Below are 17,212 nucleotides of genomic sequence, written 5' to 3'. Positions count from 1 at the left end.
TCCACATCTCCTGCTTCTCCTTCATTGGCAGGTGGATCCTTTCCTACTGAGCCACCAGGGAACCTCATAAAGCCATGCAACACATTGAAAAATAAAATAACTAATTGTTTAAAGAGGACAGATAATAGAGTTATTTAGGAGATGAAATTAGTAGGGCTGTTGATTGGTAAGATATAGAATGGTGAGGAGAAAAAAATGACTGTCTGATTAGGAGATTGGGTAGGGGTCTTAGTGCTACCAGATAAATAATACAGATCTGGGAGGAAGAAGATAACCATTTTAATTCAGAATATCAGCTGGGGAGGTATATAATGAATCACCTGCTGAATGTGGATTTTTTTAGGCAGAAATCAGGTCGAGGCATGTATATTTCTGAGTGGTCAACATATAGTAAGTAGATATAAACTTGAGGCTACCCAGATAGCTGAAACCTGACAAATAGCCAAATGAAAGCATTCTGGTGACCATCAACATTTCAGAAGTGTTCAGAAAAATAGGGTCCCAGGGAAGGAGACTGAGAATGAGGTTGGAAAGGCAAGAGAAGCTGGAGAAGTTGGTATTATGGAAGTCAAAGGAGGAAACTTCTAGAAGGATGGAAATTTTAACCTCACATACTGCACAGATTTGGATTAAGGTAAGGACCAAAGGATATAAAGATGACACCACCCTTATGGCAGAAAGTGAAGAAGAACTAAAAAGCCTCTTGATGAAAGTGAAAGAGGAGAGTGAATAAGTTGGCTTAAAGCTTAACATTCAGAAAACTAAGATCATGGCATCTGGTCCCATCACTTCATGGGAAATAGATGGGGAAACAGTGGAAACAGTGGCAGACTTTATTTTGGGGGCTCCAAAATCACTGCAGATGGTGATTGCAGCCATGAAATTAAAAGACGCTTACTCCTTGGAAGGAAAGTTATGACCAACCTACATAGCATATTAAAAAGCAGAGACATTACTTTGCCAACAAAGGTCTGTCTAGTCAAGGCTGTGGTTTTTCCAGTGGTCATGTATGGATGTGAGAGTTGGACTGTGAAGAAAGCTGAGCGCCAAAGAATTGATGCTTTTGAGCTGTGGTGTTGGAGAAGACTCTTGAGAGTCCCTTGGACTGCAAGGAGATCCAACCAGTTCATCCTAAGGGAGATCAGTCCTGGGTGTTCATTGGAAGGACTGATGCTGAAGCTGAAACTCCAATACTTTGGCCACCTGATGCAAAGAGTTAACTCACTGGAAAAGACCCTGATGCTGGGAGGGATTGGGGGCAGGAGAAGAAGGGGAAGGCAGAGGCTGAGATGGCTAGATGGCATCATCGACTCTATGGACATGAGTTTGAGTAAACTCTGGGAGTTGGTGATGGACAGGGAGGCCTGACGTGCTGCGATTCATGGGGCTGCAAAGAGTCGGACACGACTGAGCGACTGAACTGAACTGAACTGAAAGACCAAAGGACCCCGTAGGGTTTGGATGTAGGAGGACACTGTGGGTTTTAGCAAGGTCAGAATCCATGGAGTAGTGAGATAGGAATTCAAGGAAGGCTATTGCTCCTTTTCAGATACCTGATTATTTGTTTTACACAAGTTATTCTCCGCTGGTTTGTAAAAGCACTGTCCCTTGAAGTTCAAACTGTCTTTTTCAGGAAGCACTCCCACCTTCTGAGTCAGTTAGTAGAACCACAGTCACTAATAGAGGTGCCCCATGTCCCCCCAAGTGCATTGATACGGACGCAAAATTGGTCACTTAGCTTTTCAGTGGACTAAGAGAAGAAAAGACCTGCCAAAGTGAAAAGGATTCCTTTATAACGACTCAGTATTGATTAGAAAATACTTGTTAAGCTCCTACTCTCTGTCTAGTATTGAATAAAACCCTTAATTCCCTGTTTACCCATAAATGATGTCTGAACTCATCAACTCTAAAATTTTATGTTAATTGCTTTCTGTAAGGGAAAGAAATAGGGCAAGGAATAAAAGCAAGTGTTAGCATTCCATACAGAACCCGCTGCATATCTGTCACTCATGAAGGACAGAGTAGAACCCTTTCCTTAAATCAGTAAAAATATGCCATCCTTCATCTCAATACCAAAGCTAATACTTCAGTGGGCCAGTGAGTTTCACTTCAATTGTGTTTCTACTTTTTAATCAGTTTTTCTTAGAATGATTTCTAAAAATATATATATTCACTCAGGGATAAGGAGAAAATCTACCTCCAGTCACTGGCTTGCCTATGATAGAGAGACAACATCTCATTTTCACAGACATTATTAAAATGTGTACCAGGTCTATAGAAAAAAAGCCTATTTTCACATTTCAATAGCCCTATGTGAAAACTTCTTTCCTGATATGGATTAAAAAAAAAAAAAAAGGAATATGTATGAAAAAGTTTTGAAAACATTTTTATAAACCTTTTTTATTTTTGCTGCCAGTCTGGTCAAAAAGATATGTGAGTATGAAATTGATATGTGCTGGAAAGTAATTAACTTTTTTAAATTTAACTTGCTTAATAGTTTTTAATTAGGCAGTTATTTTTGAAGTGATTTTTTTTTTTGTTTATCTTTATAAAATTCTTCTTTGAGGATCTGAGGCATTAATAGGTTTGGGTATTTTATTTTAGATATTTTTTAAGGTAGTTATGTTTGGTTTTACTGAGGATACTTCCTTTTGAAATGGAAGAGCTACAGATTACAATGGAATTTTGGAGTTTGATATTTCTCTTTATTTTTCAAAGAACACTCTTCTAAAAAATGGTGAGTTGGGAGAAAATAATATTTCAAGATCAAACAAACGAGAAGTACTTCTTGTTCTATGTCCCTTTTTTAAACATTACTTTTCATGTTAGTGTGTTGCAAGATCTGAGCAACCATAAAATTAATATCTGTGTTTAAATTTGCTTAACCTAGTGTTTGTTATATTTATTTGACCCAGCAATATCCAAGAAACTAATGCGCCAAAAATAACACTTCGAAATGCCCTTAAAACCCATTGGTTAAAGTGGCCATTTTTAGACCCTTGCTAATTCAGATGTTATATCCAGCAAAGATTTAGAGGCCAAATTTATCTTGTTAATGAACCGATGCCTCAATATGCATCAAGGATCTAAAGTATATGAAGCAGTTAAAGGTTGGGCCTAGGCAAATATTATGGTGCGATAGCACATAATTCAGAGAGAACCTAGCCTGACTCTTAAGAATGAAGAGGGTAAGAATCAGTGAGATAAAGTGTTCTCATCTGCTCTCTGAACAAAGCAGTTTAAACAGAGAAGAGTCCCTCTTTTTTCCTTTTTCCTTTCTATTTCTAAATTCTTATCCTCATCATATTGGGAATATATTTAGAGACCTGAGAGAAAAGCAGTAAGCAATGAAAACTGTACCTCTCTTGAAACACTCAGCATCCTCCATCTAAAATTTAACTTAACAATGGATGTGGATCCTATCATCTTGCAAAATCAGACATTCCCATCTCTCCACTTCCAGGCACAACCACCTCATCCTCATTCCTCTAGGGATGAGCCTCAGCTCCAGTACTTCTGTGGATACTGAAATGTACAGACAGAATCACAAATTTTGTTTATTTCTAATTCATAGTCTGATTTCTAGTTAGATATTTATCTTATTAATTAATTATTTTTATTTTCTAACTACTTGTATTATGGGAAACTGTGTCAATGAGTTCTCTGTTGTCCATCTAAATATTTTTATTTTATCTTGACTGGTTTGTGTTCAGGCTACTATTTTCATGCGTTCTTTGTGGATCATATAACAATGTATTTTATTGATGTAGTTTCTGCAGTTATTAAATAGCTGTATATAGTGACACTGTTAATTCGAGAATTAAAGTAAAAGTATCTTGAAGAAGCAGAAATGATATAGATGTGGTTGGTATTGCTCAAATAAAATGTGAAACTTTCTCCCTTTGCAGCCAACATATCAATTGTAGATATTGATACTAACCTGGAGGAAAACATAGCAACTTCATCTCCTGGAAACAACTTTGGTCTTGACTTGAAAGCAGATGACAAAATATATTTTGGTGGTCTGCCAACACTGAGAAACTTGAGGTAATTTGATGTATATTTAAGGCTAAGGATTAAGTTTTAATTAAATGGTCACTATGCTCACTAGAGTTCTGAAGTTTAATTATAACAGGAATATCATATAACCTTTAGTTGCAGAAAAGGCCTAATCTAAAAAATTGTACTACATGTTAAAATAATACCAGGATTTAAAAACCAGCTATTAATTGGATATCTTTATTGAAGAGGTGGAGGGGAATCACTGTTACCTTTACAGTCCAGTTAAAAAAAATTATAAAGTTATTGAAGGTGGAAACTGGAGTTGAATGTAATTGCCTTTCTGCTGTACATTCACCAGAGATAATGGTGCACTGACTCCACTGAGTGTTCTGAAAATTAGTCAGTGTTCCAGGACACTGTGAGTGTAACCTACGTTATGGCTAAGCATGAGCGTGATAATAGTGTAATGGGACGTTCCCATGTACTTGATGCTAAAGCAGTGTTAGTTGTTCTTGCCCATGTCAATATTTTTCAAAATTTCACATATATTTTTAAGATAGTAGGATGGGGGGATGTATTTAGTTTACTAGTTTACTTAATTCCAAAATAAAAGTAATTAAAAAGTGTCAGAAAATATTTCATGTGATATTTCATTGATCTCCTGCTTGTTACAAAACAGCCTATAAGAAATAAAAGTTATAGAGTACTTGGTGCTCAACAAAAGTTAATTGAATCTGATTTGGATGGGATAAATTGATTTGGCCAAACCATAACAGTTTACTATAACTATAGACCACCATATTTTTAAGTTTTATTTTGTTTAGTTTGCTAGTTTTCATGATTACAAAAGTCCTGCCTAGGTGTTTCTATACTAAAAAGACACATTACAATTGGAATGGTCTCAGAATAACTGAAAAGGTTGATGGTCAGTTCTTCTCATATTTCTCAAATGAGCAGTGGAACTTCAGTCTCATTTATGATATTGAGCATGCAAACTGAGGTTTGTGTTTCTTTCTGTATCTAAATTCATAAACCAGACACCTGTTCAGTTTATCAGGTGTATAATTTGATAAGTTTAATGCAGATAAACTGGCTCTGCATTCATCCACATGATATTGTACTTGTGTTAGGAATGTAGATTTTAAATGTCTGGTCAGAAAAATTATTGCAGATCAAATGTATTTGAATAGTGGCATAGTTATTACTCCAGAATCCGTTTATTCATTCAACAGGTGTTTGATAACCATCTACTATGTTTCAGATACTATTTAAATACTGGGGATCTAGCAAATTGTTCAAGTCTAAGATTTACTTTGCCAGATTACTAACTAAATTCTCTATGAGTGAATTAAATGTAGCCAAAATCAGGCTATCCAAAGATGACTTCATCTATTCTGGTGGTAATGTAGTTTTAATTATCATAAAGTGATTTTTAGGAATTATCCACAAAAATGTATATGTTAATTTAACTGAGATGGGTTTATGTATTATTAAATAGTTTGCAGACTATATACCTAGTGAGTCTTTCTTGCCACAATGTTTTTACTTTCACAGTATAGCATTTCATAATTATAATATTACTATGGTATGACACATTATTTCAAAACAATCTTTAGACATTTATTTGTGAGACATATTTGTGACTATTCAAGGAGCCATGCGTTCGTAGCTGTAATTTGCCCACAGGCAAGATCTTCATATGATAAAGTGCAAAAGATGTGATGGACATGAATTATTTTATTTATATTAAGTTCAAGCTAAGTTCAAAGAGGCAATAAGCTCTCCTTATAAGCTACTCATGACTATTACAGCACGGAAACATTTGTTCATTTTCCATTCATAAAAATGATAAACATGAGTGCTTTAAATTCAATTCCAAAACAAAAATTTTCTAAGAGAATGGTGTGGGAGATGGTCACCACTGGATTCTATTTTCGTTACAGTCAAGGGTATATGCTTGTGTTCCTTTCTTGTGGTATTTTACTTTCCTTTGTAGATCTCTGTGAAATGCTTTTTGTTTTAAAAGATTTATGATTATAGTTTATTGTTTTACTAAATGAAAATGCAATTATAAGTAAATCATTTTTTTCTCTTTCCTTTGACCTAGTATGAAAGCAAGGTAAAATTTAAATTTATGCATGCCTTTTTCAAGTGCATGGGTTGGGTCAATGTGGCTTCTTAGATAAAGCGGTGATGCAGAAGCAGAATGACTCCTATCCAGCTTTATTCATAGTACATTTCACCAGCAAGTGATGCATTCTGAGATGATTCTCATCCTGCCCTTTGCTTACAAAAATGCTGCTGCTTACCCACCATCACAGAGCTGCAGTTTGACGTGTGTCACCAGCCGTGATGATGAATTTGCTCTGCTTATTTGTTCAACAGCCCACGCACAGTGCCCTCTAGCGCACACTTGCAGCAGCGCAGGCCAAGGGCAGCTGGTCAGGTTTATGGGCACAAATCTAGTTCTGGGGAACAAAGTGATCTTTGGGACTGAACCTCAGACTCTGGTCTCCCAGGTACTGTACTATCTGCTGAACAAGCAACTGTGCCCCCAGATGCTTAGATTGCTTTTTGCAAGCCTGCAAAGATGCACATGTTTACATGGCCCTTGCACCTCTTGGCAAAGCTGCTTCTTCATTGCCTTGTTTATTTAGAATTTATGGAGTCAGATAAAAGGAGCCTCTAGAAATACTGTATGTAAAACAAATGTTTGCATTAATGATGAGAAAGTTTGCAGACAGTCATCCTAGCTACTCAGGAGCATCTCAATTCCGATTTGCAGGCTGGCAGTATTAGCCTGGAAGTTTTAAGCATCAGGCCCCTTGTAAGTGGCTGATCAAACCCCAGAGATGTATGCAAGGCTGGCGCAGTCTGGCTAGAGTTACAGCTGACTGTTTTGGTATTTCAAAACCTAACAGTGCCAAATTTCCCACAAGGACATAGTGAAGCTGAGCTGATCAAAGAAATTTTTAAAGCAAAGTCTAGATTTTTAATATCAGAAACTAGACTATGTAGAACTGAAAGTGTGGAAAAAAATAAGTTGTTTCATCACGGACCAGTCAAGTGCTGTTTGCTGAGATGGCTAAAAGGCAAAGGCTGGCTTTCAATGAAAGTATATGCTAATAAGGCTCTGGAATGACACTGTGTAGCTTTGTAATTTTGCCTCTGAGGCAAACAGAGGAAACAGGGGCCTGTGGTTACCATTAGGAGTCTGATCACCATATGTGATTACTTATCCCCTGTGATTTTCATCATGTCGTGCTTGCTGAATCATTGTGTTTTGAAATGGTTCTTTGTATTTCCCTGAAACAATGAAGTGTGTAACTTGTAGGAGTGATTTATTTTATTGATAAGACCTCTGAGAAACTTGTGATAAATCAGACCTCCTCTCAACAAACATGGAAGCAAATGAATGCTGAGAATGAAGTTCACTGGCTTCCTTCACTTTACACAGGAAGAATATATAAGCAAGATTCTCACTGTCCAGCTGGCAAGTTTTTGTAATAACCAGCTGACCGAACAGAAGGGAAGACCTTGGGAACAAGTGGAAATGATCAAAGAAAATAAAACAGTCCCAGAGAGAAAGAAACAGAACAAATAGCCGGCTTGAGATAAATCCCCGGATGCACACTCCCAGGGGTCTGACTGCTGGCCTCCCTGTTTGTCCTAATGCCATGTGTTTTTTATTAAGGCAAAAAAGGAATCCTGCCCCCATGGGACAGTGAGGAGAGAGTTACTCATTATCCAACCAAGTATAATATCTTGGTATTGATTGGACATGTTTTAGTTAACTTGCTTACGTACGCGCTAAGTCACTTCAGTTGTGTCCAACTCTTTGTGACCCTGTGGACTACAGTCCACTAGGCTCCTTGTCCATGGATTCTCCAGGCAAGAATGCTGGAGTGGGTTGTCATGCCCTCCTCCACGGGATCTTCCCCACCCAGGGATCGAACCTGCGTCTCCTGCATCTTCTGCATTGCAGGCGGATTCTTTACCACTGAGCCACTGGGAAGGCCCTTAGAGTTGCTTATTAACATTAAATATATATATTACTTTTTCTATTTCTGTTGACCTGCATCATTCAATATAGTAGCCACTAGCCGCAGTGGCTGTTTAGCTTTAAATTAAAGAAATTTAAATTAAATTTAAATTAAATTTAAATTAAATTAATTTCTTTAAATTAAAGAAATTTCTTTTTAAAAAATGGTATTTCCCTGGCTGTCCAGTGTTTAAGGTTATACACTCCCACCTCAGGGGGCGTGAGTTTGATCCCTAGTTGGGGAACTAAGATCCCATATGCCATGCAGTGTCACCAAAAAAAGAAAAGAAAATTAAATAGCAATAAAAATCCAGTTTCTCATTGGCACAAGCTACTTTTCAAGTGTCAGCAGCCATGTATGGCTACTCATTACTGATTTGGACAGTGCAGGAAAGAATATTTCTATCATCACAGAAACTTCTACTGGACAGTGCTGCTATGGATGAAAAAAGTATCACTGTTAACATCCTGTTAGCTTGTGCTTATCAAGCACTTACTGCATGCCAGCATGTTTATACTTTTTTAAGAAGTAGTAAGCAAAAAGTAAATATTCAAGTGTCTTTTGGATGTTGAAGCCATTTTCAACTTTATTGGAAAAATTAAATGTATGTTTTGTCCTTTGGTTGCTTTATTTTGTTGCTGCTCCAATACACAATAAATACTTTAGGGTCAATTTGTAAACTTAAAGTATCTTTTTTGAAACTACAATTGAAAAGAATGTTTCTCAGGTTTTATTTGACTTAAAATTTTTAAAGAGAAATATGACATTATCTTATTCTCAGCTAACCCCTCAAAAAAAGTCTCAATGGCAGAAATATTGTCTTTTCAAGATAAATGTTTCCAGATTTTTAAATTTTGAGCAAGATTTTATTTAATATTTGTCATTATATAGTATGATTATGCTGTCCGGTACAAGTATCTGCTCTTGGGTGGAGAAAAAACAAATACATTTCATTATGCATATGAAGCACTTCCAAAGAAGTCAGTTAATTTCTATACCTTGTATTGAGATGCAATAGTTGAGGTTATTTCTTAAAAGGAGAGAAAGAAGAGCTACATAAAGACTCCTTGTGCAAGCTGGTGCTAATATCCACTTATCCAACCAGTAGCTAATGGGAGCACAGTTTTCTGGGTCCATATATGCCCCTGTGCATAGTTTGAGAGACATACGCCTGCCTGTGCATCCGTTTGCTCCATTTGGCTGGCATCCGGTAGTCACAGACACTATACTACCATTGTCCTAACGATACTGCTCTTGTTTTCCATTTAACTTTTCAACAGGCCAGAAGTAAATGTGAGGAAATATTCTGGTTGCCTCAAAGATATTGAAATTTCAAGAACTCCATACAATATACTTAGCAGCCCTGATTATGTTGGTGTTACCAAAGGATGTTCACTGGAGGTTGGTCTCTTCTTAATGGCTTCCTAAATACCTTCATACCAGATTTCACTTATTTAGTTTGGGTCTATTACAGGGACCCGTCCTTGTTAATCTGTTTTAAATTCCTACTGACCCTAGTCTTGCTGTTCTTTAGTCGCTAAGTCGTGTCCAACTCTTTTGCGACCCCTTGAACTATAGCCCAACAGGGTTCACTGTCATGGAATTTCCCAGGCAAGAATACTGGAGTGGGCTGCCATTTCTTACTCCAGGGGATCTTCCTGACCCAAGAATTGAACCCATATCCCCTGCATCTCCTGCACTGGCAGGCAGATTCTTTTTTTTTTTTTTAATTTTAATTGGAAGCTAATTACTTTACAATATTGTGGTGGTGTTTTGTCATACATTGACATGAATCAGCCACGGGTGTACATGTGTTCCCCATCCTGAACCCCCTCCCACCTCCCTCCCCATCCCATCCTTCTGGGTCATCCCAGTGCACCAGCCCTGAGCACCCTGTCTCATGCATCGAACCTGGACTGGTGATCTGTTTCACATATGATAATATACATGTTTCAATGCTATTCTCTCAGATCATCCCACCCTCGCCTTCTCCCACAGAGTCCAAAAGTCTGTTCTTTACATCTCTGTCTCTTTTGCTGTCTCGCATATAGGGTCATTACCATCTTTCTAAATTCCATATATATGCGTTAATATACTGTGTTGGTGTTTTTCTTTCTGACTTACTTCACTCTGTATAATAGGCTCCAGTTTCATCCACCTCCTTAGAACTGATTTGAATAGATTCTTTTTAATAGCTCAGTAATATTCCATTGTGTATATGTACCACAGCTCTCTTATCTGTTCTGCCGATGGACATCTAGGTTGCTTCCATGTCCTGGCTATTGTAAACAGTGCTGGAAGGCAGATTATTTACCACTGAGCCACCAGGAAGCCCCAACCCTAGCCTTGAAAGTGAAAGTGAAGTCGCTCAGTCATGTCTGACTCTTTGCGACCCCATGGACTGTAGCCCACCAGGCTCCTCTCTCCATGGGATTTTCCAGGCAAGAATACTGGAGTGGGTTGCCATTTCCTTCTCCAGGGGATCTTCCCAACCCAGGGATTGAACCCGGGTCTCCTGCATTGTAGGCAGACGCTTTAATGTCTGAGCTACCCAGGAACCCTATCCTTAGCTCTCCATAAATGATAAAGCAAGATTGAAGTACTTCTAAAAATTATCATGATCAACTAAACTTAGGAAAACAGTATTAAAAAGATTCCAAACTCCTTTCCACATACACAGCACTTCATAGTATGTACTTTTTATTATTAATCTCTTTTCTGGTTCTTTCTTCCTTTCCAACACTACTTTTGTCTTTTCCTCACTATCATATCATCTGTATTAGATTTAGTTTATCTTCCTGTCTTGTATATAGCTTTATTATCAATCTTAATTTTTTTTCTGGAATCTGTTAGTTTACTCAAATAATAAGTAATAGTTTATACCATGATCATTAGTATTTAACATCTTGTCCACAGCTTAGAACTCAAGCCACCTTTTCTTTGAAAATGGCATGTAGCGGGAACCATCAGCAAAGACTTGGCTTTGATGGGACTGCAAAGTCCCCTGTTATGAATATCTACAGTATCTTTTCTTTATTGACGCAGCAACCTAGCAGCGCCTGATTCCACTTGACTATTCTGCATCGACTCTTCAATAGGCACTAACCCACAAGAGAGAGAAACACAAGCCACAGCTTTTCTCTCATGTTGGTTGGCCAGAAATTTTGTTTAGGTTTTTCCATAAAGTGAAAGTGAAAGTGAAGTCGTGTCCAACTCTCTGCGACTCTCTGGACTGTAGCCTACCAGGCTCCTCCATCCTTGGGATTTTCCAGGCAAGAATACTGGAGTGGGTTACCATTTCCTTCTCCAGGAGATCTTCCTGACCCAGGGTTTGAACCTGGGTCTCCCGTGTTGTAGGCAGATGCTTTACCATCTGAGCCACCAGGGAAGTCCACCTTTTCCATGAGGTGTTACCAAAAAACCTGAGCAAACTTATTGATCAACCCAATAAAATCTGATAATAATCATCATCAAATATTAGTAAATTTTTCAATTCAGTTCAATCACTCAGTCATGTCCGATTCTTTGCAACCCCATGGACTGCAGCACACCAGGCTTCCCTGACCATCACCAACTCCCAGAGCTTGCTCAAACTCATGTCCATCAAGTTGGTGATGCCATCCAACCATCTCATCTGTTGACCCTTCTTCTCTTGCCTTTAATCTTTCCCAGCACCAGAGTCTTTTCAAATGAGTCATTTTTTTCGCATCAGGTGACCAAAGTATTGGAGTTTCAGCTTCAGCATCAGTCCTTACAATGAATATTCAGGACTGATTTCCTTTAGGATGGACTGGTTGGATCTCCTTGCAGTCCAAGCGACTCTCAAGAGTCTTCCCCAACACCACAGTTCAAAAGCATCAATTCTTCTGTGCTCAGCTTTCTTTATACTCCAATTCTCACATCCATACATGACTACTGGAAAAACCATAGCTTTGACTAGACAGACCTTTGTTGGCAAAGTAATGTCTCTGCTTCTTAATAATGCTGTCTAGGTTGGTCATAGCTTTTCTTCCAAGGAGCAAGCATCTTTTAATTTCATCACTGCAATCACCATCTGAAATTCTAAAAGTAATGAGTTTGTTTTTAAAAAGAAAATGCCACACATCCATGGTGGTCCAGTGTTTAAGAATCTGCCTGCCAGTGCAGGGAACATAGGTTCCATCCCTGGTCCAGGAAGGTCCCACATGCTCCACAACAAGAGAAGCCACTACGATGAGAAGCCCACACACGGCAACTCAAGCGTAGGCCCAGCTCACTGCAACTAGAGAAAGTGTGCCCGCAGCAACAAAGACCCAGAGCAGCCAAAAATAAATAAATAAATAGGCAATTTTTTAAACACGAATAAAAATAAAATGGTAATCATACTTACAAATTGTTAATTATCCTGATATGACCCAACAATTCATTTTAGCTGCTTCCTCCAGTTAAAATTATTTTAAAGCATTGTGATGGGAGACAAAGGAATTTGGGAAAAAAGAGAAAACCACCACTGAGCTATGAGGTTTAAAGACTGGAACAGAACTTTTGGGGTCTTCATTGTGCCTAGTTACAGTTTCTGACTTGCAAATAGCCATAGACACCCACCCTGAGAAGCTTGGGGACAGGAAAAAGGAAAGTATGTACAGAATTTAATCCCTAAGAGTCCATATTGACCTCTTTTTGCTCAGAGTTTTAATCTTCCAAAGCCTGACTCTCATCCACATGCAAAAGGTATATACATGAGAATGGAAAACTGTCCAGAAAATGAATAGCCTGTATACGTGGAAATGATGGTTCTTTAAAGGTACTTTTCAGTAACCAGGAATTATTTGCAACTAAAATATGAAGCAGAAATTGAAATATTTTATAAATATTAAAAAGTCTGCACAGTAGTTTTATTTGAACTATCCAAGACTCTATGATTTGAAAATTGGAATCAAAAACAGATTATACATTTTACAACATTTATGTCACTTAACTTGGCCTGGAACACTGCGGGGGAAAATAGCCTGCATTAAAAGATTCCTTGTTTTCACTCCAACAAAATCCAGGACTTTTCAAATGAACATTTTAAGCACTAAATGCCCAACTACTGGGGGTTGTGTAAATAAATCCTTGCACATTCCTACAATGGAATGACCTGCTAATAAAAGTGAGATTGAAATCTAAATTTACTGACAGAGATATCCCCCACGTATAAAGTGAGAAAAAGAAGTTACAAATGAACATACCTGTCATGATTCGGTATGAATATAGAGAGGAAGAGAGAGGAAAGGGGCAAGGCTGTAAAAAATAAAACAAGTGAATGACTGCATGGCTGCATGAATACATGAATGAATGGATTATATAGATAGAAAGTTATGCTTCTACACAGCTTGGGGATGGGAGTGATTTTTACACTCTTAGCTTTTGTATTTTGTTGCTGTCTACAATGTTACTGTTTCAATTTTGTCAGCAATGACTGATACTGTTTTCATTTTAAGAAAATTAAATTGTGAAATATTTGGTTTATTTTTAAAATTTAAATTGTATCTGATTCTTAAAAAATTCCTCCAGAGTGTCTTTATACATTTAGTAGCAATGAACATCTTTACCCTGGACTCATCACTGAGAAAGAATGCAGACAGAGACTATGGTCAGACTCAGCTATAAAACATAAGCAATTAATTGGTAGAAGGATTCAAGGGATCAATGAGAGTGTTTTCAAGGAAGATTTAGCAAGATAGATTTAAATCAGAAGAAAATGCTACCTGTTAGTGATAATCAGTAATAGTCTTTTATATTTCAAATCAAAAGTTTTAGAACAAAAGCAGAACCCCAAAGTTTTATTTTAACTTAAACTGTTCAGGAAATTCAATGTTACAGTTTGGAATAATATTTCTTCAGTTGCTCTTAAGCGTAACTGAGTTTTCATGAATTCTGAGTTGTCATGCATGACAATATGTTTCATAGTAACTTTGAGCGCATTGAGAGGGTGAGTGAGATGGAGAAACTAAGTGTTCATTCATTTCTAATCTTTCTTCCCTTCTTTCCTTTTACTGAAGAACGTTTACACGGTTAGCTTCCCCAAGCCTGGTTTTGTAGAGCTATCTCCTGTGCCTATTGATGTTGGAACAGAAATCAATCTGTCCTTCAGCACCAAGAATGAGTCTGGGATCATTCTCTTGGGAAGTGGAGGGACACCCATTCCACCTAGGAGAAAACGACGGCAAACTGGACAGGTAATTACAACACCTAATTAATATAATAAACATACTAATTAATAAAAATACAATAACTAATTAATAACGCATTTTCCCTGATGCTTACATAAACAATTATTTTACAAAGAGACTCAGGAGAGGCATTTAGGATTTATAAATTTTTTTATTTTTTTAATTTGTATCATTTATTTCTATTATCATCTTCTTAGGACAATTATCTCCCCAAGGATTTTTCTGTTGGTCAGTTCTAGGTGTAGGTGCACTTGTATTTACATCCGTATATCATATGAGTTTGAACATACAAAGAGAGGAAGCTTAAAATATATTCAAATTGTATTATTATTCTCTTGTAAGTCCAGTTTCCTACCAACTCTGTAGATATCCAAGGGGACCCTTAAATTTAGATTCCCTTTGGATCAGTTTCACTAGCTAATGATGCAGTCTGTTGGCGCCTAACTGCTCCACCTTCTCTGGACACCAAGAAAGTAAAGAATGGACCTGGGTAGGAGAAGACAAAAAGAACACAACCAGCGCAGGCATGGACAATAGTGACATCAAAATTAAGCCTACACAGAGTCTGCTTTGTGGACGTCTGTTTTCATACCCTCTAGCCATTCAATTCAATTAAAGCCATCTCTTAGGTGTCCACATCTAGGCACCATAAGTCTTTACTGCATGGATATTCCTCCAATACTTTCAATCATACTTTCAAAGATAACACATTTTTTTCCATTTAATCTAGTTTTTCTCAGTGAAAGGATTCTTAGGAATTACCTAGTCTGCCATGACCAAAGCATAGAGTACATTATAAATATGTCCTTTATAAATATGCATGCATCCCAGTAAATCAGGTTGTACTGTTTGTGATTATAGGATTTTTAAGATCACTTTTAGCATTTAAAGTTTAATAATTTAAACCACTATTTAATAATAGTATATAATAATATTATTTTCTCCCCACCACCAAAAAAAGAAAATAACAAAATACAATTGACCCTTGAAAATATGAGTTTGATCACACAGGTCCACTTGTGTGTGAATTTTTTCTTCAATAGTAAATGCAACAGTATTACACAGTCCAAGGTTGATTGAAACTGAGGATACAGAATATCTGATATGGAGGAACTGTGTAAATGGAGGGCCAACTATAACTTATGCTCTGATTTTTGACTATGTGGAGGGCCAGTGCCTCATGTCATTCACCTGTGCTGACAAATAAAATCCAGAAATGTACATCCATGAGTAACTTGCATTATCTGCAGAACACAAAGGTGGTTTTATATTAAAATGTCTGAAAATAATATAATCATCTTGATAGATGTAGAAAACACCTGTAGCTAAACTAAACACCCATTCCTGATCAAAAATAACAATAACAAAAGACTTAGTAAATTAAAAAGAGGATGATAAGAAAACATAAACATTTCCTATAAAATCAAGCCCAAGAAAAGATAAATATTATTGCTATACTGGTCTTAGCTGATGCAATAAGAAAAGAGTGAGTAAATATAGTACAAGAAAAAATATATAATTTAACAAGAAATAAAACAAAAAACCATGAGACCTATACTAGAAAAATTATAAAATTTATTGAAAATGTATAACAGACTACTTAATAAGTCATTATGTTAATGGAAAGACTCCATGTTAAAAATATTTCAATTCTCCATAAAATGATATGTAGGTTTGCCTTCAATGAAAATACCACCTTATCTTTTTGTAAATCAGGACAAATTAATTCTAAAATTGATATCAAATGTCCAAGAAAGTTATGAAATAGAATAAGTTGGAGGACTGTTCTAGCAGTTTTGAATCATGGTTGTGTAGTATTAATAGATGGATAACTGTGTCAGTGGAACGTAAGAGAGAGCCAAGTATAGATGGAAATGACATTTGGCAGTAGGTGGCATTGCACATAATCAGGGAAAAAAGTGAACCTTTAAGTGAATGATTCTGGGGCAATTCGCTATCCATTTAGGAAAACCAAAAAATGAAGTAATTTCTATTTCATGTTAAACAGAAAAATTAATTCCCAATGAATTAAAGTCTTAAGTATGAAAGGAAAAAGCTTTAAAATGTTTATAAGAAAATGTAAAAGGATAACCTATGGCCTTAAGGAAGAAAAGGATTTCTTTGGGAAGAAAAAAACAGAAAACATTTTTTTTGAAGATTAGAGAGAGAAGTGGTGTTTTATCTCATTTTATATTGTGCATAACAAGTACAGAATAAGTATAATAAAAATAAATGTTCTCCTAACGTCTTTGCCTTTTAATAAAAAAAAATTTTATTTTCTCACTGCTACAATTAAGCCAGTTATTATAATAAAAGGACCAGATTAAACATTCTGAGATAGATTTTCACTAAAGGATATCTGTACCCTGGATCACAGTCAAGTAATTAAATACTGCCTTTCAGTTTCAGATTTCTCCTCATGAGAACCAAATAAATAGGCTCGAATCATCAGTTGTCAGGATAGTTCTTAAAATAAAACTTTTTCATTAAAACAATTAAAATGAGAAAATATTAAGTGCTATAGTACAAATTAGAAATAACATGTTAATGCTTCAACATTTTAATGAATATCTGTTTTAAAATCTCACTGTTATTGCTGTCTGAAAGAGGAAACAATGTTAAATAATTCATTTCTTTTATAGAATCAAACTGGTTAAATGAAATACTTTATTTTTCAAAGCTACCAGTTTTGATACCCACAGGGTCATTTGTGATTATGTTCTGCTAATGGGGTTTGAGATCTCAATCAGCTAAAAAAAAAAAAACTTTGCTTAAATGGCAGTCACCCCTTTCTGATGGATGGCGACACTAATCCAGGTCCTCGGGCCATTTTGCATTGGACACGCAGCAGCACTGCCGGTTTTGTAAACTATTGGAGACATTGTGATGTTTGAGTGGAACCATCTCCACCTTCTTGTGGTGACTGGCGGAGGACCAGGTGATGGAGTGTAGCAGGTGGCCCCATGCTCCACT

At 36.7% G+C, this 17,212-nt stretch overlaps 1 protein-coding gene across 2 annotated transcripts in view; it reads left to right on the top strand.

Annotated features, from left to right (window-relative positions):
• The window catches only part of LAMA2 (laminin subunit alpha 2), a 677,031-nt gene that overhangs the window by 627,439 nt on the left and 32,380 nt on the right, over positions 1-17,212 (top strand). The window contains exons 51-54 of one of the 2 annotated variants that reach the window (XM_070461485.1): positions 3,909-4,047; positions 6,110-6,121; positions 9,326-9,446; positions 14,069-14,245. In XM_070461485.1, the coding sequence (XP_070317586.1) occupies positions 3,909-4,047; positions 6,110-6,121; positions 9,326-9,446; positions 14,069-14,245 (449 nt within the window). The remainder of the gene's footprint in view (positions 1-3,908; positions 4,048-6,109; positions 6,122-9,325; positions 9,447-14,068; positions 14,246-17,212) is intronic. The other variant, XM_070461486.1, reaches the window with a different exon arrangement.

This window comes from Odocoileus virginianus, chromosome 34 (assembly GCF_023699985.2).
Source record: "Odocoileus virginianus isolate 20LAN1187 ecotype Illinois chromosome 34, Ovbor_1.2, whole genome shotgun sequence".
Taxonomy (NCBI): domain Eukaryota; kingdom Metazoa; phylum Chordata; class Mammalia; order Artiodactyla; family Cervidae; genus Odocoileus; species Odocoileus virginianus.
Note: the sequence above shows the minus strand (reverse complement) of the source record. Positions and strands in the feature narration are given on the sequence as shown.